Source organism: Pinus tabuliformis, chromosome J, assembly GCF_031772625.1.
Source record: "Pinus tabuliformis cultivar Carrire ecotype Pingquan chromosome J, CPIR1, whole genome shotgun sequence".
In the NCBI taxonomy this organism is placed as follows: Eukaryota; Viridiplantae; Streptophyta; class Pinopsida; order Pinales; family Pinaceae; genus Pinus; species Pinus tabuliformis.
Window position 1 is genome coordinate 1,460,247,687 of NC_142295.1, and position 20,360 is coordinate 1,460,268,046.

A 20,360-nucleotide genomic window follows, 5' to 3' on the forward strand; every position below is an offset into this window, starting at 1 on the left:
CGTAAAGCTAGTAGCCAATAGAGGAGATCCCACGGGACTAGGATACAAGTTTAACCACCAAGTTGGACAAGGGGACAAGAGTACAAACCAGACCCCTTCTTTCCACCAAATCTCCCCACTAATCCATTTCCAAAAGTGTCCATAATAAGTAAGCAAAAATACTCAACTACATAATGAAAGCCATACCTTTAGGTTTGGAAGGCCACCTTCAAACATATGATTGTAATAGATGGGTGAGGGTGCATAAGTCCTGGGTCATCTGCCAATTGCATGGTACAACTGTGGGGTTGGCTGGGCAGAGGTGAACTAGGTGCATCTTGCTTGTCCAATAGTTGAATCTCAAGCAATCTCTGAACATCTCTGTGGATCTATGGAGTGTTGTCTACTGCTATGGAGGCCCATGGCTCTCAATACACCCTACATGTGCCAATGTAGCCGTCTGGAGGGTTAGCACCCCGTATAGAGAGACCAAACGTAAAATGGAGACCACCTGCAATCCTGCAGAAGATCCAATGCGTCCCTTAGCCTTCCAGTACAACAAGTCATCAAGGAAATCGAGTAAAAGAGCTTACAAACCATGGACAACAAGGGGGGGGGGGCGGGAAATTCATAATGGCATGCCCTTCCATAGTGGTCTTTGGCATGTGCTAATGTCTCCAAACTCCAAATGGGGTTAACCAAGTATCTTATTAGGTGGTTTTTACTTCTAAAGGGGATAGTATGTCCAAGGTACATCCTTTAAAGTGTGGTGGCATGTGATAAAGAGGTGAATGGAGTAGGGGATGAAATGGGCAGCCCTAGGCCACATGCTGGGGTACAAGGGTAGTTAGTAAAAGAAAAGCCCACACTTGGGTATATAATGTATAGGAGGGAGCAATCATAGTACATGAGGTGCTCTGACCTTGATTTTTCCACTCTTGATTATATGCCTTTTGCCTTTTATGATTTTTCTTTAATTAACTGCTCGGGGCTCAAGGGGTAAGAGCATGATGTGTGAGATATAGCAGTGGATACCTCCTTTAAGGTAGGGCGGTTCTTTCCCACTAGGTGTTGGGACAATCATGGGTTCCTAAATGATAAAGGAGGCTCATCTAGGGCCTGTAGGAACCAGGGTGGTGGCCATGATGATGGGGTAGAGTTCATGTATTGGCTTTTGCCCATGTGCTAAATGTATTTGTCTTGGCCATCTTTGGCATTTTTGGTACATTTTCTTGTTGAATGTGGCCAATTATGCTTTTACCTTTCTTTTCAGTTGCATCAACTTCCAGGGTATCATTCCAGGCCCAACCCAAGGTGTGGGCAAGGGGAAGGGGAAAACTAGCCCTATGTGGACTCAGTGGAGGAATGTGGACCCAGGTGGAAGAAATGATGAATGGGGCTATAATTAGTGGAAGGGGAGTAATATATATTGATGAAGGAGCGGGACCACACAACCAAAATCAGGGTTTCCATGTAATACCATCCCCAAAGTCGAAGGGTCAGTGAAAGAGGGCCCATGGGACTAGAATCCAAGGTTAACATCCAAAATGGGTTTAGAAGACAAGAGCACAGACCTAGCCCATTCTTTTTGCCAAATCCCCCCATTAATCCATGCCTAGAAGTGTCCATGATAAGCAAACTACAATACTCAATTACCAAATGACAAGGCATACCTTTAGGTTTGGAAGGCCCACCTTCAAACATACGATGATGGCATATGGGTGAGGGATGACATGGCTGGCTCAGGTGTTGGAGAAATGGCACAACGAGCTAGTTGGTCGCTGCAAGGGGCTGTTGGCTACCGGTTGAGGACCATCTTGGAGTTTTTTTTTCTCCTAGGGATATCACCCACAAAATGGTGGGTAACCAGAGGTAAGGGAGCAAACTCGGCTTTTGCTATGTAAATTGATCACTTTGGCAAATTTCTCCTTGCTTCGGCAACTTGACCTCTCTGAAGCAATTCGCACTATTGGGAAACTCAACCTCCCTGCAGATAAATCAACCGCCCTTTATCTTTGAGAAATTGGAAATCGTGGTGAAGAATTTTCTCTGGAAACTCTGTATTCAGTCACTACTGATCTTAATCTGCTAGTGTTGTCACAATATCCCTGCACCTTTGGTATCACTGCAAATATGTGTCTCTGATGTGTGCTTCAAATGCCCATTGATTTCCTCTTATAATTGCTTGTTGGGCAATCAATGGCCACGATCTATTCTTAATTGATTGCTAAAATCATCTTGACTCCATCAAATGACTTTTCTAGAAGTCACTAGAGGAAAATCAATTAAACTCAATAAATTCCGATTAAGTAAACCATTTCCCTATGTTAGACTTTGGAAAATTAATAAATTGGCTAAATTAATTCTAATTAAGGCAATTCTCCTTAGAATTATTTTTGGGTATTGGAGAAAATTAATCCACTGTGTTCCTTAGCCTCATGGACACCATCTAAGACTAGAACACCTGTCCAAGCTACATAAAATAACACCAATTCCTTGGTGAGCATGCCTTGAAGATCCATACACTTTTTCCCATTGTTTCCATCAAATGTTAACAACTAATGAAGATGGCGTTCACTACTTATTTCTTTCCAATATGAAGTGGTAGTAAGCAAGTGAATTCACAACACAATGTCATATTTGATGTCTTTTTTCAACAAAATATGCATTTGTTTGGCAATTTGCAGTTTCCAAAAGTTCGCCTGGAATTGCTTCACATATTATGACGAATGGAGGGCAGGGAAAGTAATAGTGGATTACTGTTCTCTTTTATCTTTGTTTACTCAATTTGCTTTCTTCAATTGCTTATATTTGTGAATTCATGTTTGTTATTCGTTGGAAGGCAAGTTCATTTTCCATATGAAGAAAAAACAACCAAAGACAAATCCATATTTGCATAGAAATAGCATTTGTTGAGCTCAGACAGTAGAATACTGAATCTAGAATACTCCTACAATATTTTCAAAATTCTTATTGCATTATCTTTTTCATTCCTGTACTTCTATTCATATGCCATCACGTCTGATGGTTGTATTTATGTTTTTGGTTTAGGTTCTGGCTCGTAAATACTTCTACAAGTCCAGCAAACTCGTTGCTAGAGGTGTGATTAAGTTGAGAACGAGTACATATTCTCATGGAGGTGGTGACTTGATGGATCAGCACGTGGAACTAGATCGTCGCATGCTGGATTGGATTGTGGGTCTTGATACTGAAATGAATGAGCTTGTTGAAGGAAGCCATCTGTACAAGCCAAAGGTATAAGTGGTATCAAATGTCTTCAAGCAGTGTATTTACATGTACTCGCTGCAATATCCTTTTTCTATATTTCATTTGCACATTTTAAATGATTCTATGTGGCTATTTATTTCCATCCATCAATTGAGCAGGTGCCAATGGAGCAGGTAGTGCTCCCTGATGAGCAAAAAGAAATGCTATTGTGGACTGCAGATAATTTTGGCAAATTTAAACAATACAGAAAGAATGCTGGTCTTGAAGATGTGATAACTTATGGAGCAGGACTTATTATACTTCTCTGTGGGCCATCAGGAACTGGAAAGACAATGACAGTCAATGCTGTTGCTCATCATCTAGGTGCAAGTTATTCACAAGGCTACTTATTAGGAAACCAGAAGGAACTCGTGGTGATTTTTTAACCCTCTCTTTCTGTTGTCAGGGAAACGTGTTCTTCTTGTAGATTTTCATTCACTTCAGTCAGCTTCTGGAGGAAGCAAGCAGAAGGACAATTCCGCTGACCTTTGTGGACTTTTTCGAGATGCTGATATGAATGATGCCATTATTTTTTTTGATGAATGTGAGGCTATTTTTGCGAAGGTAGAATTGCAGCTATCAATTGAAATCATTCTCGGTTGTTTTTGATTGTCATGCTATGCATGATTATATATAGTTGGTAACATATGATACTGTTCTGCCACCTTATGCATGCATCACTTTTCAGAGAGAAGGTGGTGGAGATAAATTGCTTAATACACTTTTGACAGAGATGGAGCGGTATGAAGGAATTATAATGCTGGCTACTAACCGACCTTTAGATCTTGATGAGGCAATGCATAGGCGCATAACGTATATCCCTTCCTCCTTGAACACATATTTTCTTTTATTCCAACCAACATTTTTTAACTTATGTTTCTAGAAAGTTAGAAACCATGGCTCTTTTCTCTGTAGGTTTTTTTTTGAACATTGGTCAATTTGATTTTCTTATGTACCTCAGGTTCTTCTTATGTGCATGTATGTTTTATAATAAGCCATATTGTGATGCTCTGAACAAGTCATTACCATAGTTGCAAATTTCAGTGATATATCATGTGTTTTCATTTCCGCAATACTATTGGCAGAAAAATGTTCTGATATGTCATCCAAATATCACAAGATCATGGACAATATCAGCTGGGTTATGATATTTCTTGAAATTTTGGATTTTTTTGTTATTCAAAGAAAAAAAGGGATTGGAATGTAGAACAAAATGGTTACTCATTGTTACACTTTCCTGTGAAAAAGCCAGAGGAAGTGGGTTGCTTGATTTTTTTAAATAAAAAAAATTGAATATATTAGTATTTTTAAAGTTTGCTAAGATTTTCTGATATGTCCAGTCAGTTCTTTTGTGCACCCTCGGTGACATATTTGACAACACGATGTATGAGACATTGGTCATAATAAAATATTAGCTGCAAAAAAGTACAAAGGCCAAAATATAATGTCGATTGACAAAATAATAAATAGTTGAATATAAATGAGATGATACAATTGAACAATGCAATACTTTGTATATTGCTTGAGGGGATTATGTCATCAGCAAACGGATGTGTTACTAAGTTTTTAGTTAATAATAGTTGTAATACTTTATATTGTTATATTTATGTTATTCTGGGTGCATGACACATACTGAGGGTTATGTTATCACTTCAAATCATCCTTTGGAGAAATCAGTCACTATGGAGTCAAATGAACATTTGAGTAAGTTCTTCTGTTAGTGATACAATCCCTATAATTCTTGCATTGGTGCTTTGCTAACTAAGGGCAGTTATCCCTATGAAAATTTTCATAACTCAATTTCGATTTTTAAAATGTTATCAGAACCAAATCCAACGGGTGATGGAGAGGTTGAAAGAAGAAAATCAGCAAGGTAACGCTACGCTAAATCTTGCTAGTTAAAAGCTTTAAAAGTTGAGATCATGAAGAAAGGAGAACCACAAAGGATTTCTGAACAGTAAGCAACTTTAAATATAAAACAAATCTGTCTCTAGTAATCAGAGATGCAATTGCATAATTTGTTGAATTTTGTAGCTATGATCAGTCTTCATTTCAAATATATATGTAATAATAAATACAAGACATGTTCTTGATGTCAATTTCAAAAGAAAGAATTTTGAATTCTTAAATCTGAATTTTTGGCTCCAGGAAGGTCAAATCACCCCTCCCAGTGATAAAGTTGGCCCAGCTTGTTGTGGCACCCATTCGGCCTCCCAGAAGACTATCTATAAGGCATTCAACCTCCTCCTCTTGGCACAATTCGGAATCCGGATCTCACACAAGACACAATATCTTCTTGGAAAGAACAAAGTTCGTTCTTTAAGTTAAATACTCCAGAAGACTTGGAATATGTAGATCTCCTTTTAGGATACACAAATATATATTAAAATGTATGAATAAGAATGATGATACAAATGAGAGTGAGGGTCCTGTATATATAGGCAGGTAAATACCCTTTCACAAATGGTCATGTCTATAGAGACATGCCTCTTCACTACTAATTATTAGTTAATTAAATCATTGTTTGTCTATTATTATTTATATTATTTTTACTATTTATATATATATTTTTTTCATAACACTTATATTCATCTAAGCAAAGTAGACGAGACAAGAAGGATGACGACAATCCAAGTATTTTCTCTCTCTCTCTGTCTCTCTCTTTCTTACCTTGTACGTGTGGATTTTCTCTCTTTTTGTGACCTCACATGTGGAAGACAGACCGAGTTTCTGGCATATCTATGCAGTAGGACCGATGTTTTCTAGGTGTAGAGGAAGGCTGAAATTTGACCCCAGCTGATCAAACCATGGTTGCGAGGGAGCGCCCCCTTTGAATCCACTCCCTGTAATGTTCCTTTTTCTGGTGTTCCTCATGGCATGGTTAGAATGGACTTTCAGAGCTGGGGCAGACAAGTCACAGGTGCATGTTTGTTAAGTTATGGTATGTTCTATGCTTATAACAGTTTACTTCTTTTTCTTATTATATTCCACCGATTAGCAATCACATGTACATAAAGTAAAGTGCAGATAGAACATTAAACGATCGACAGAAAACAAGCCAAGACAAGAGACACAAGATGTGGCGGCTAGCCAGGGACAAACCCCACAATGTGTGGGGAAACCCTTTGATCAAATCTTCTTTTATCTTCAATAATTCAGCAGAGAGAAATAGTACAATAAATCTGATTCATATCAGCAGTAGCAAACCCTAGATCAGTAGCATCAGCATTAGCGACTTCATTATCAAACTAGGGCAGACCATATCTCACAAACCGACCGTCGGATTGACTTCATTCCACCACCAAAAGTTTCGGCTTCCAGAGGAGCTAAGTTGCACGAAACGGGGAAACGGGTACGAGTTTCCGAAACGGGAAGCGATACGAAACGCGACCTCCCCAAATTTTGGAAACGGGGAAACGCGAATATATATATATATATATATATTGAAAATATTTAAATATATATATATATATATATATATATATGTGCAATCATAAAGCATAAATGATACATTATAATTTATTACACTTAAACATTACGATTTAATTTACATCACATTTACTCATGAATGATCACATAATGAAAATAAAAATATCGGAATATCCAAAAGCAACCTTTATTATATATCCAAATCTCAAAATCAGCCTTTATTTATATTAATATATGAGGCTGCAAGTACAATAAAGACTATAAGGCTGCAAGAGAGAGATCCAAATCAAGATTTTCTGCATCCACATCCCATTCTTTAGAAGGACCACTATTGTATTGGGAGTCTCCTCCTACATAGTCGAACGACCTTAGTGCTGACTTGATTAAATACACGTTTCATACCCTAGTACCCTACATGATCTTGATTATTGGGAGTTTCCCCTGCATAGAGGGCTTGGTTCTCTTGATTAAATACAAGTTCCATACCCTAGTACATGATAAAATCCAATGGAAACATTGCAATCCCTCCAATCGTGAAATCCTGGAAAACAAACAAGTCCGCTGGATTTTGAGTGAGATCTAAAATTCTACTTTCTCTATATGAAATCCAATGAGGGCGAAACCACTCTCAAACATCCTGAGTCATTTCATGGTAATGTTAAAAATTTAAGTAAAAAGATGAAAATGAAAAATAAAGGAGAATATCACTTTTACTTTAAGAATTTAACATTACCATGAATTGCATATCCCTAACTTCTAGAACATCCTGGAAACCCTAAAAAAAATTAATAACAAATTAAAAAATAAAATAAAAAACAACTGTTTTTTTTGGGAAACGTGGCTCGTACGGCCTGGAAACGTGTTTCCGACCGTACGGCCACGTTTCCGTTTCGGGAAACGTGGTCGTACGGCCGGAAAAGCGTTTCCAGGCCGTACGGTACGGGGAAACGCGTTTCGTTTCGTTTCCCCTGGGGAAACGACCCCTAGGGCCACGTTTCCTGCAACTTAGCAGAGGAGGTTCAGATGAACCTACAGCGCAGTTCAGATTAGGAGATCTTCTAGGCCACGCAAGTCAATCTTTACTTCTGCAGTTGCAGCGTCAGTTTCAGCAGTTTCCGGCTTCAAACTAGGGTAGTCGATATCTTCCAAACCGTTCGTCGGATTGACTTCATTCCACCACCAAAAGTTGCGGCTTTCAAAGGAGGTTCAGATGAACCTACAACGTAGTTCCAAAGAGGAGATCTTCTAGGCCATGCAAGTCAATCTTTACTTCTGCAGTTGCAGCTTCAGTTTCAGCAGTTTCCGGCTTCAAACTTTGGCAGTCGATATCTTGCAAACGGTTCGTCGGATTGACTTCATTCCACCACCAAAAGTTGCAGCTTTCAAAGGAGGTTCAGATGAACCTACAGCGCAGTTCCAAAGAGGAGATCTTTTAGGCCACGCAAGTCAATCTTTACTTCTGCAGTTGCAGCTTCAGTTTCAGCAGTTTCCGGCTTCAAACTAGGGCAGTCGATATCTTGCAAACCGTTCGTCGGATTGACTTCATTCCACCACCAAAAGTTGTGGCTTTCAAAGGAGGTTTAGATGAACCTACAACGTAGTTCCAAAGAGGAGATCTTCTAGGCCTCGCAAGTCAATCTTTACTTCTGCAGTTGCAGCTTCAAATTCAACAGTTTCCGGCTTCACATGTGTGAGAGAGAGAGACCCATTTCAGCGCAGTAGAGAAGAGACTCATATCTGCGCAGTAGAGAGAGAGAGATGTGATGAGATGAGTGAGTCCAAATGAGGAAAAGTCCTCTTATATTTATACACAACGTTGGTGGGTGAATAGATGCGACTGTTGGGCTTCTGAGCCTACATGAGTTGTAGGTCGGCTTGATAATAATTCCATAATCAAAATAAATTCATGTCTCCATGAATACTTATCGGAATCGGATGATCTTTATATCAATCCTACACCTCTCGACGAGAGGAATCTAATAAAAATATTATCAGTTATGAATAAGATGACCCACATGAAGTTTTGCCCTGGTTGCCAATTTTAACAATGTTTACTTCATCAACGGGCCCAGGGGCTTCAGGGGGTGTTTCATGTGGTTTTGAGGGGTTTTTATGTGGTCTGATGGCATTCACTTGCTGTATTCCATCATCTGCACAGTTTGCCTTTTGTTCCGTTGCATTCAACAACATTCAAAAACTTGAGTTATTAATGGGCCTGACTCCATAATTATGCTTAAGGTGGTATTTCGGGAGGAATACTTGGCAGAACACATTAGTGTAATAGCTCGTTGGAACTGGAACAAGAAGACCTATAAGATGGGATGGATAGAAGTGATTTTTGATGGCTTGAGGAAACATGGTGGCCAATTTACCATTTTCCCACATTAAAAATAATATTTTAATTAAGGGAAATGTGCTCAATGATTATAATAATAATAAAATAGGAGCCTCTAGAGGGGTCTATCAGATCTATAAAAGAGGAGGAGGAGGCCATTAGAGGACATATTGGATTTGATATTTCTTCTTGTATGAAAGGTTGAGAACCCAGTTCTCTACTTCTGCAGTAGCCCTAGGACAGAAACCCTTGGGTGATTCAGTGAGATTGGGTGAGTACCCATCTCCCCTTGGTGAATTCATATAATTCGCAGGAGATCTCAGCAGTGATATTTCAGTTCAGTTTTGGAGGGCCAGCATAGTGTGGGAGTAGATTCTTGAGGCCAGTTCCCCATCTTAGCTATTTTATTGTATCAGCATGTAAACCCCATTTTATATTATAATAAAGTTGATATTATTTTTTGCCTATCGTTTTATAGAATTGCATGCACTTTATCTATTATATTTTACATGGCAATCTTTTGTTAAATGAATGATAATTAAATGGTGAAATTTGGGTTGAGTTCAATTTCTGCAAATCTAGTAAAATATCCGATTTGGGACATTATAGTGGTATCAAAGCCAATGCATCTTGACACCCTGAGGGTTCCCTTGGGCTCATTACGGGTTGAGATCAATTTTGCATGGGTTAAGGGATGAAAATTTTTAATTGGGCAAAACCAGATCGAGTCCTCAATCTGGGTTCTGTTTCCACGTGAATCCTCTGAGCGGATTTGCTGTCTATCCAAAGTCGTATTCAGGGCCCGACTCCATCTAATGAAGCGGCTAAGTTGACGAGAATCGATGAGTCAAGGAAAACTTCTACCGTCTTAGAAGTAATTGATCTGAGGCACGTGAATGTGAACCCGAGAAAAGCCGTTGATGCCTGAATGTAAATTCTATAACAAAAGTGTTGATTTGGGGTAGCATCGGATGTGCTCTAGCCACGAAAATTGGTGGAGAGGCTAAAACACATGAGATATCCAATACCTAGAAATGGTTTGGGCAGATTCTAAACAGTTTGGGAGATATTAAAATAATTAATATTTTTAATGGAGTCCCTAAGTCTAAACTTGGGTAAAATAAAATATTAATATAAAACTGTGTTAGAAGGGTTCAAAAGTCATGGATCAAGTCAGAGTTAATCTTAGTTGTTGATTAGGGACTTAATCCTGGCCGTTGAATTGTCAACGAGAAAAGTATAAGACGAGGCTTGAGGGTCATTTGGAGAACACACCAAGTTGATCAAGAATTCGATTTTCTGGGGCAGGGCTTCCTGAGGAAATCGAAGGAGTGATAAGAGTTGCAACTGAGGGGCCGTGAATACAGAAGCAGAGAAGCAAAGAGGGTACTGGGAGCATCAGCGCAAAAGCCAGGAGAGAGGGATGCAGAGCCAACTAGAGGCCACTTAAAGCTAGTCAAGGCCCATGCAGAGGCAGCCAGGAGCTGCACAGTGCTAGAGAAAGCCAGTGTGGTTGACGCAGAGGCTCTAGAGGCTGACGCTGAGCTGACGTTGGGCTAGAGATGCTGACACTGGATATTTTGTGGGGCAGATTGGAGGTGAGAGCTGTGGGATTGTTCATCTGGGCTTTTAGCCGAAATATTTGTCTTCGACTGAGAGGTACTATTGTCGAGATCATTCTCTGTTGGGTGTGCCGGTTTGGCACCTAGATTGTATTCTGAAACTGCTTAATAATAAAACCCTCAGATAGTTGCACCGGTTTTCTCGCATTGGGTTTTTCCGGGAACATTGGTCCCAAAACAACGATGCCACTTGTGTCCTTGTTTTTCCTTCAGTTGATGATCTATAATGTGTTGAGCATGTACTTTGTATTTATTTTCAGTATTTACATGGTAAATAACTTGTTAATCAAACAAAAAAAGTAGGTAGAAATAAATCAGAGAGTACATGAAGGATTTCCAACATGGTATTGGAGCATGGTTGTAGATCACTGGAGAACTGAGCGCATCAGCTGAGCAGAGCAGCAGCAACAGAAACAGCTGTCCCGAGTGACAGAAGTTGTTCCTAGCAGAAAAGCAGCAAGGAAGGGGTGACGCAGTGCCTGTGTCATCAAGTTTGAGACGGGAGAAGGATTAGCGCAGTGGTTGACACAGTCCCTAGAGGCTGACGCTAGGGTTTTCATGGGGCAGATTGGAGCTGGGAGCTGTCGGAGTGTTTATCCAGGGTTTCAGCCAGAATCTCCGACTGAGAGGTACTACTGCCAAGATTATTCTCTATTGGGTGAGCCGGTTTTGGCACCCAAATTGTATTTTGAAGTTGCCTAATAATTAAAACCCTCAGATAGCTGCACTGGTTTTCCCGCATTGGGTTTTTCCGAGGACATTGGTCCAAAAACAATGGTGTCACTTGTGTGCTTGTTTTGTTTCCTTCAGTTGATGATCTGTAATGTGTTGAGCATGTACTTGTATTTTTTCAGTATTTACATGGTAAATAACTTGTTAATTAATTAGAACAAGTACGTAGAAATAAATCAGAAAAGTACATGAAGGGTTTCTAACAGTTAGGCTTAGAAATTCCAACATGGTATTGCAGCGTGGTTGTAGATCATAGGAGAATTAAGGACATCAGCCGAGCAGAGCAATAACAACAAAACACAGCTGTCCCGAGTGACAAAAGCTGTTCCTAGCAAAGAAGTAGCAAGGAAGGGGTGACGCAGTGCCTACGTCATCAAGTTTGAGCCGGGAAGAGGATCAACGCAGTGGCAGAGGGGAGCAGACTCGACCTACGTAGTGCCCGGTCATCTTTCTCAGTTAGGAAGGATTGACGCCCGTGGCTAGGAGGTGCGGATTTTGCTGGTGCCGGGATTGTGTAGAGCCTAGAAGCTCTAACCTTCAGTTTGCTGGAGATTAGGAGGCTGTGGGTAAGTTGTTGAGTGACGCTGGTGGGGTACTGTAGTCAGAACAATACCTAACAGGGCAAAACCAAGGAGGAGGGAGTTCTCTACCGAGGATTTCTAGCCAAGAAATCCGGATTAGTGGTGCAGTTGCACTAACGGTTGGAGTGGGGGCATCTTGAAATCGAGGCTCAGAGGGAGTCACACCAAGAACTTCCAGGAGGGAAGTAGAGGAGTAGCGAGATGGCAACGAATAGGATAAGGGACCTGGACAGACTAGACGGAGCCTCAAACTTCATAGTCTGGGAGGCCAGAATCTTATCCGTTCTAGATAGGAACCATCTCAAGCAATTCACCTTGAGGACAATAGTAGTCCTAGTTGACCCGGCTGATAATGATAGGTACGAGGATGCAATGGCGAGGGCTAGACTGACAAAGGCCTTGTGGGCCTATCGCACAACTTGACGAAATACTACTGGATATTCTTTGTACCAACTTGTATTTGGAAAAAAACCTATCTTTCCTATTGAATTTGAAATAAAGACTCTCAGAATAGCTCAGGAAGTGGGATTGGATCTGACATAGGCCCAAACCAAACGACTTCAATAAATAAATGAATTGGACGAGGCTCGACTACTTTCTCCACAACGCACCACAATTATTCAGCAGCAAAGGGCAAAGTGGCATGACGGTCTTATTAAAAAGAAGGCATTTCAAAAAGGAGATTGGGCACTCCTCTCTGTCTCCAGATTCCAAGACTTTCTGGGAAAGTTATAGAAAAGGTGGCTTGGCCCTTATGAGATTCAAGAAGCACATAACAATGGTACTCTCACTCTGACTACCATTGACAGGTCTAGCCATTCTTTCAAGGTGAATGGGCATTGGGTGCATCTTTATCACAAACCACTCACCAAAGAGTCTTTTTGTCAACAGGTATGTGATGACCCCACTATGCAAATTTTAGCTGCAGGGAGTGATGACCCGGCAGCTTTGCTCTCATAAAAATGTATCTTTCTTCAACTGTAAATAATGTATATATTCTTTTACGGTTGGTTGCAATCTAGTTAGGCATCACCATGTAAATATGAGGATTTCTCTTGTTTTTGGGTGTGTTTAGTAATTGTTGTTCAATCATTGAACAACACTAATTCCTTTTGTGTGTTTTTCTGTTCAATCATTTGAACGATTATTGTTCAATTAACTGAACAACACTTACTTTTTTGCGTTTGTTTTGATGTTCAATCGATTGAATGCTTGTTGTTCAATCAATTGAACAACACTTTTTGTGTGTTTTGTTGTTCAAAATGATTGAACAATTGATGTTCAATTGATTGAACGATTTATGTCCAATCGATTGTACGATTGTTGTCCAATCGATTGTACAATTGTTGTTTGGGTGTTTTTTTTGTTCAATCATTTGAATGATTGTTGTTCAATCAATTGAACATCACTTTTTGTGTGTTTTGATGTTCAATAATTTGAACAATTGTTGTTCAATCAATTGAACAACACTTTTTGTGTGTTTTGTTGTTCAAATCAATTGAATGATTTCTATTCAATCATTTGAAGGATTGCTTTTCAATCAATTGTATGGTTGCTGTTCAATCAATTGAACAATAGTTTTGTGTGTTTTTGATGTTCAATCATTTGAACGATTGCTGTTCAATCAATTGAACAACAATTTTTGTGTGTTTTTGATGTTCAATCGTTTGAACGATTGTTGTTCAATAAATTGAACAACAATTTTTGTGTGTTTTTTTTGTTCAATCGATTAAACGATTGCTGGACAATCAATTGAACAACACTTCTTTATTTTTGTGTATTTTTTGTTCAATCGATTGAACAAAAACCATTGTTCAGTAGAATGAATAGTTGTGACTTATTTTTCTTGTTTTATTGTCGAACATTCTTTTTGACATTTTCTTTCTCTTCTATGTTTTGAATAAAAACCATCTGGTTGTATTTGTGCCTAAGATAAAGAAAAACAATAATGTTAATATCATTATTACTTATGAAACCTTTTGATGGTCATCTTTATTGAAAATCTAACATGGTGCATCTCTATAATGACTAGCTGAATATCTTCCCTTTGGACACATCATAAAATGATTTATTATCTTAATACCATGCTGTTTTATCTTTCACACTTTCAAATGGAAAAATCCATTTGATACGATGAGTAAATCCCTTTGAGGCAACAGTGTGAGGTGCATGGAGTTGTTGCAGCAACACAGAGGTCAGAGAGGGAGAACTTGTCAGCGATCGAAGGAGTTTCAACATCGTGGGTGTCTCTAGCCTGAGGAGATGTCAAAATTGGGAGATCAGTTACTTACTTCTCAGTAGATGAGTTGCAGTGCAATAGTTAGTAGTGGCAGTGCTATGGGCATCAGGATGCAGCATGATGAGAGGGGCTATCGTACAGATGCAACAGTGGTAGTGGTAGGGCCATGGGTAGTAGTATATGATGCAATAGTGCAGAGGATGTTGGGTAGTAGGCCTAGCATTAGCATAGGGACTGATGCCGGATGATCAGGGTGATGCTCAGTGAGTATCAGTGTTGCGGGGGAGCGCCCCCCCCCCCCTTCGAACCCGCTCCCGAAGCGCGCTCCGGGCGGGAGCGGCGCTCCCGTAAAAAAATTTACGCTCCCTGGTCTGTTAGGGAGCGACTCAGGGAGCAATCGCTCCCGCGCTCCCGGAGCGTTTTTTAATGCCTGGGAGCGATCGGGGAGCGATCGCTCCCTGATCACTCCCGGGCATTAAAAAACGCTCTGGGAGCGAATCGGGCCGGGCCGGGAGCGGTTCGGCGGAAAAAAAATCCGCTGGACCCGAAAAAAATAAAAATTTTTGAATTTTTTTTTTTGTTTTATAAGGCCAATGGGCCAAAAAAACTTTCATTATCACTTCATTGAGCAAGTTGGAGCTGGAGCAAGAGCATTGGAGCGAAGAGCAAGTGCTGAGGAGCGAGGAGCAACTGCCAAGGAGCGAGGAGCAGGCCTGCAGAGGTAAGTAACTTAGTAATCTAGTTAGTTTAGCTGGTTAGGTAGTTAATTTAGTTGTTTGAGTTTAACTGTTTAAAAATCATGTATTTAAATTAAATTAATAAATTAAATGAATTAATCCCAATAAACTAAATTAATTTGCAGATTCAAGACTCAAAACCCTACAAACATCAAACACCATGGACCTGGGGATATTTATTGGCATTTTCCTCTTCCTGGTCCCTTTTATGGTTATTATGGTGGTGGAGAGTAGGAAACGGAGGGGGCCTCAAACTGAAGAGGCGGATGAAGAAGCCGGAGGAAGTCAAATGGGTGAAAACCCCAGTGAGGAGGAGGTGGAGGAGGGTGAACATGACCCTCAAAAAACTAAACAAGACCAAACTCCATTGTGGAAATATGTTCACAGGGCTGAAACAGGGAGAGGGGGTGGAACCACTAAATTTCATTGCCCCCATTGCAACACTGATTACACAGGCTCATACACCCGTGCTAGAAGACACCTCTGCGGGAAAAGGCCATGGGATGGAGAGAAACAAATAGGAATCAAAACTTGTGCAGCGGTGTCAATAGCAGATAGAGCCAAATACATAAAGGAAGAGGATGACGCCCAATACAGAACAAAAAGATCAAGGGGTTTCTTTGAACCAAGCTCACAATCACAAAGAACTCCTTCAGCATCCTCCCAAGGCAGTGGATATGGACATGGAGGCACAGGGTCATCATCTTTAAGGCGTAGAACCATATAAGATTTCCTTGATGAGGGGTGTAGGAATGATGTGGATTCAAAAGTTTACAGGTTCCTCTATGCATGTGGGATACCATTCAATGTTCTACGCTCACCTTATTGGCACGAAATGGTTTCTGCCATAAATGATGCCCCTAAAGGATACAAGAGCCCTGGGTATGACAAGGGAAGAACTGTTGGCCTTGATCATGAAAAAGCAAAAATATCACATTCTTTGAATAAAATGACAAGTTCTTGGACTGACAATGGGGTGTCCATTGTATCTGATGGATGGACAAATGTAAAAGGCAAGCCATTGATAAGTGTTCTTGCTGTGTCTGTTAGTGGTCCCATCTTTCTAGCTGCACATGATTACTCAGACAAGTTCAAGACCGCTATCAACATTGCAGAAGCATTACTTGAAACAATTGAGCGTATTGGCCCATACAATGTCATCCAAGTCATCACTGATAATGCTCCTAATTGTAAGGCAGCGGGAGCAATTATTGAGGATAAATACCCGAACATATTTTGGTCTGGATGTTTGGTTCACACATTGAACCTTCTGTTGCATGATATTGTCAAAAACAAAAATGAACAATACCAATGGATTGGTGATTTGTACAAGAAAGGAAAACAAATGATAAAATTTGTTACAAATCATAGCAATACCCATGGCCTTTTCCGCAGTCACTCGAGATTGGAGTTGCTGAAGATTGCGAGGACTAGATTTGGTAGCTATTACCTCACCTTCAGGCGCCTTTTGAAGGTAAGAGAGGCATTAGCTAGCATGGTATCAAGTCCACATTGGCAGGTGTTAAAGGAAAGGGCTACAAATGTAGCTGACATGGCAGGTTTTGAAACGGTGGAGGAGGCCGCTCTTGATGGGCAGTTTTGGACAACTGTGAGGCAGGTATTGGATTTCACCAAGCCAATTTATCACATGATTCGGTTTGCAGATACAGACAAACCAGTGATTGGCGAGGTGTATGAGCAAATGGATACCATGTTGGGGGAAATAAAAGACATTGTTCATAATAAAGATCCCAACTTGTACAAACTGATTCATGATTGTGTGTGTGAACGGTGGAATAGGCTTAACCTTCCACTACATTGCTTGGCGTATATCCTTACGCCAAAATACTACTCTACATCTTGGTTGGGCCAACCTGCAGCAGGGGGTGGGGTTAGGACCAAACCCCATTTAGATCAAGAGGTAACTAAAGGATATCTGGAAGCGTTAGAAAAGTTGGTGCCTGACAGGGAGGAATGTGCAGCTGTGCGCCTTGAAATAGGCAGATACTTCAGTGGCACTGGTTTGTATGGTAACTTCCATGCAATGGACGACAAAGATAAATTTGATTCTCTCACATGGTGGGAAACATATGGCGGCCATAGACTTTTGCCAAAATTGGCAAAAAAGTTCTTTCACAGGTTGTAAATTCTTCTTCTGCAGAGAGGTGTTGGAGCACCTACAGTTATATACATAATGTGAAAAGAAACAGACTCAACGAAAACCGAGCAGAAAGCTTGGTTTATGTGCACTACAACTTGAGGTTGTTGAGCCATTACTGTGATCGGGCTAATGAAGATCCCACATATAAAATTTGGGACAATCACCCTGAGGACGACAATTTGGAGGATGGCATTGTACATATTGAAGAACTAGAAGAGGAGCTTGTACGGGATGAAAATGAAGCAGCTGCAACAACCATGCCACCTCCACCTCCACCATCCAGTAGCAGTGCTCGAGGCCCGAGTCTTGTTCCATTATTGTCGCCACCTCCATCGACACCCTCGCGTGGAGGTTCTAGTTCTGGTCGTCGGTCTATGCGGGAGACTCCTAGAAGACCACCACGACCTGCTTATACTCCTGGAGACTCTCGTGGCAAGGGCCACTTGTAGATTTACAGTTTACTTGTCTTTTTTAGTTTCTATTAGACTTTAGTTTTCATAACTGTTGAGTTTTGAGTCCTTGACTCTTGACTCTTGAATCTTTCATATCATTATGACATTATGATATTTTTTGTAAACATTATATCACTGTGACAATGAAAATTTGAAGTTTGAAGTTGGGCCTTGGCAATTATAACTCATTGGTAATGATTGTGAATTATGAATATGATGCTTTGTGAAAGACTAAAGTTGTTTCATTTCATCTCATTATTCATGTTTCATTTTATAAATTTTTAACATTTCATATCATGTTAACAGTTAGAAGTTAGGACTTAGAAATATCTTCGATATTACTTCTTGTAATGGTTAAACTTGGCTTACAAGTACAACTTTGGTGATCAATGATGATAAATGTTATTGAATTTTCAATTCTGAAAGCTTGAAGTTGAAACTTTAATATTGAATTTGATGAATCATGATTTATAAGACTCAATATGTTGCAGTTGTAATATGTATTTTACTAACTTGTGGACATGGTTGATGACGATTATAATTTCTAGATGATTGATGTGATATGGTTCAATGATCAATTTATGTTTTTTTATGTTTTTTATGTCTATTTCATCATTCTACATGTTTTTGTTGACATATATGTATCAAAAATTAAAAAATATAAAAAATATATATATTTTTAAAAAATCGCTCCCGGATTCGCTCCCAAACCGGGAGCTTCTGAAAATGGTCGCTCCCGCTCCCGCTTCCGCTCCCGCTCCCGCTCCCGCTCCCCGCTCCCGCTCCCAAGTAACATTGGTGAGTATTACTAGAGCACAGTCCTCGCTAAGACTGAGTGTTGATTTGGGGTAGCATCGGATGTGCTCTAGCCACGAAAATTGGTGGAGAGGCTAAATCATATGAGATCTCCAATACCCAGAATTGGTTTGGGCAGATTCTAAATAGTTTGTGAGATATTAAAATAATTAATATTTTAATGGAGTCCTTAAGTTTAAACTTAGGGAAAATAAAATATTTATGTGAATTAATATAAAACTGTGTTAGAAGGGTCCAAAAGTCATGGATCGAGCCAGAGTTAATCTTAGCTGTTGATTAGGGACTTAATCTCAGCCGTTGAATTGTCAACGAGAAAAGTATAAGAGGAGGCTTGAGGGTCACTTGGAGAACACACCGAGTTGATCAAGATTTCGATTTTTTGTGGTAGGGTTTGCTGAGGAAGTCAAAAGAATGATCAGAGTTGCAACTGAGGGGCATTGAATACAAAAGCAGAGAGGCAGAGATAGTCCCAGGAGGATCAGCGCAGAAGCTGGAAGAGAGGGACGCAGAGCCAGCCAAAGGTTCACGTAGAGCCAGCCAGGGCTCACGCAGAGGCAGCCAGGAGCTGCGCAGTGCCTTACAGAGCCAGCGTGGGTGACGCAAAGGCTCTAAGGGTTGACGCAGTGCCTCTAGAGTGTGACGTAGGGCGAGCTAGGGTGACGTTGGGCCAGAAAGGGTTGACGCAGTCCTAGGGGATGACGCTTGGGTTTTCGTGGGGTAGATTGGAGCTGGGAGCTGTCAGAGTGTTTATTCGGGGTTTCAGCCGGAACATCTGTCTCCGACTGAGAGGTACTACTGCTGAGATTATTCTCTGTTGGGTGAGCCGGTTTTGGCACCCAGATTGTATTTTGAAACTGCTTAATAATTAAAACCCTCATATAGCTACACTGGTTTTCCCGCATTGGGTTTTTCCAGGGACATTGGTCCAAAAACAACGATGTCACTTGTGTGCTTGTTTTGTTTCCTTCAGTTGATGATCTGTAATGTGTTGAGCATGTACTTGTATTTATTTTTAGTATTTACATGGTAAATAACTTGTTAATTAATCAGAACAAGTAGGCAAAAATAAATCAAAAAAGTACATGAAGGATTTCTAACAGTTAGGCTTAGAAATTCCAATAAAAATATGGTTTGCATTTTGGTCAACTCAAAGCAGTGAAAGCAACCGAATTGAATTTTAAGGGGGGGCGATTCCAGCAAAGCAAAATTCACAAGGGTCGAGCAAATCATACAACTGTCAAATTTTATTTTCACCATGTCAAACAAAATCACGTTTGTCTCTCGATCATTATCGGGCCACAAAATCCATCCGAACTTCATTTAACAAAATGCACAGATAGAGCATAGTGTCATAGGAAAATTCATGAGATTCTGCGGCTGGGTCTATTAGAAACTGTGAATCAATATTTGCCTACAAAATCAAGTGCAAACCTAGGGCGTGATTTCCTTCAGTGGCAAGACGGGATCACTGACTCAAAGTCAAAGCCAAGTCGAGCTGCCAGATAAATTATGTTGCATGGCCATGTTTTGAGCAATACCAATGTGATTGATGGAGCAATGAGTATACACTGCTTAGAGATTGCATTGCCATGAAGACCGTGCACATTAACTCGATTGTGTAAATTCGCCACAAGAGGAGTTAGCGTCATCGATCCATTGCCAGGGACCAACAGGGGCGAGTTTTGTAGGACTGGGCACATCTATTGATCAAATTTGTGTGCGGGAATGTTATAGCAGAGGGCAGGTTAAGGCTGGGCCAAGCGACGTCAAGAATCAAGAATCGCACACAGTGCGCAACCAACCACATGCCAAGTGTTAAAATTGGCAACTAGGGCCAAACTCCATGTGGGTCTACTTATTCATGGCAGCTGATATTTTTCTTGGATTCCTCTCGTCGAGAGGTGTAGGATTGATCTAAAGATCATCCGATTCCGACATGTATTCATGGAGATATGAATTTATTTGTGGTATGGGACAATTCGTCATGGCCAGCCAACAACCAAATTACCC

General features: G+C 40.4%; 1 protein-coding gene across 2 annotated transcripts in view; it reads left to right on the forward strand.

The window, feature by feature from the left end:
• The window catches only part of LOC149232873 (uncharacterized), a 538,221-nt gene that overhangs the window by 184,200 nt on the left and 333,661 nt on the right, over positions 1–20,360 (forward strand). For both annotated transcript variants that reach the window (XR_016248192.1, XM_089379531.1), the window contains 4 exons: positions 3,031–3,234; positions 3,366–3,570; positions 3,653–3,810; positions 3,935–4,059. Coding sequence is in view for 1 of the 2 variants with exons in the window: in XM_089379531.1 (XP_089235657.1) it covers positions 3,031–3,234; positions 3,366–3,570; positions 3,653–3,810; positions 3,935–4,059 (692 nt within the window). In the remaining variant the exon portion in view is untranslated. The remainder of the gene's footprint in view (positions 1–3,030; positions 3,235–3,365; positions 3,571–3,652; positions 3,811–3,934; positions 4,060–20,360) is intronic.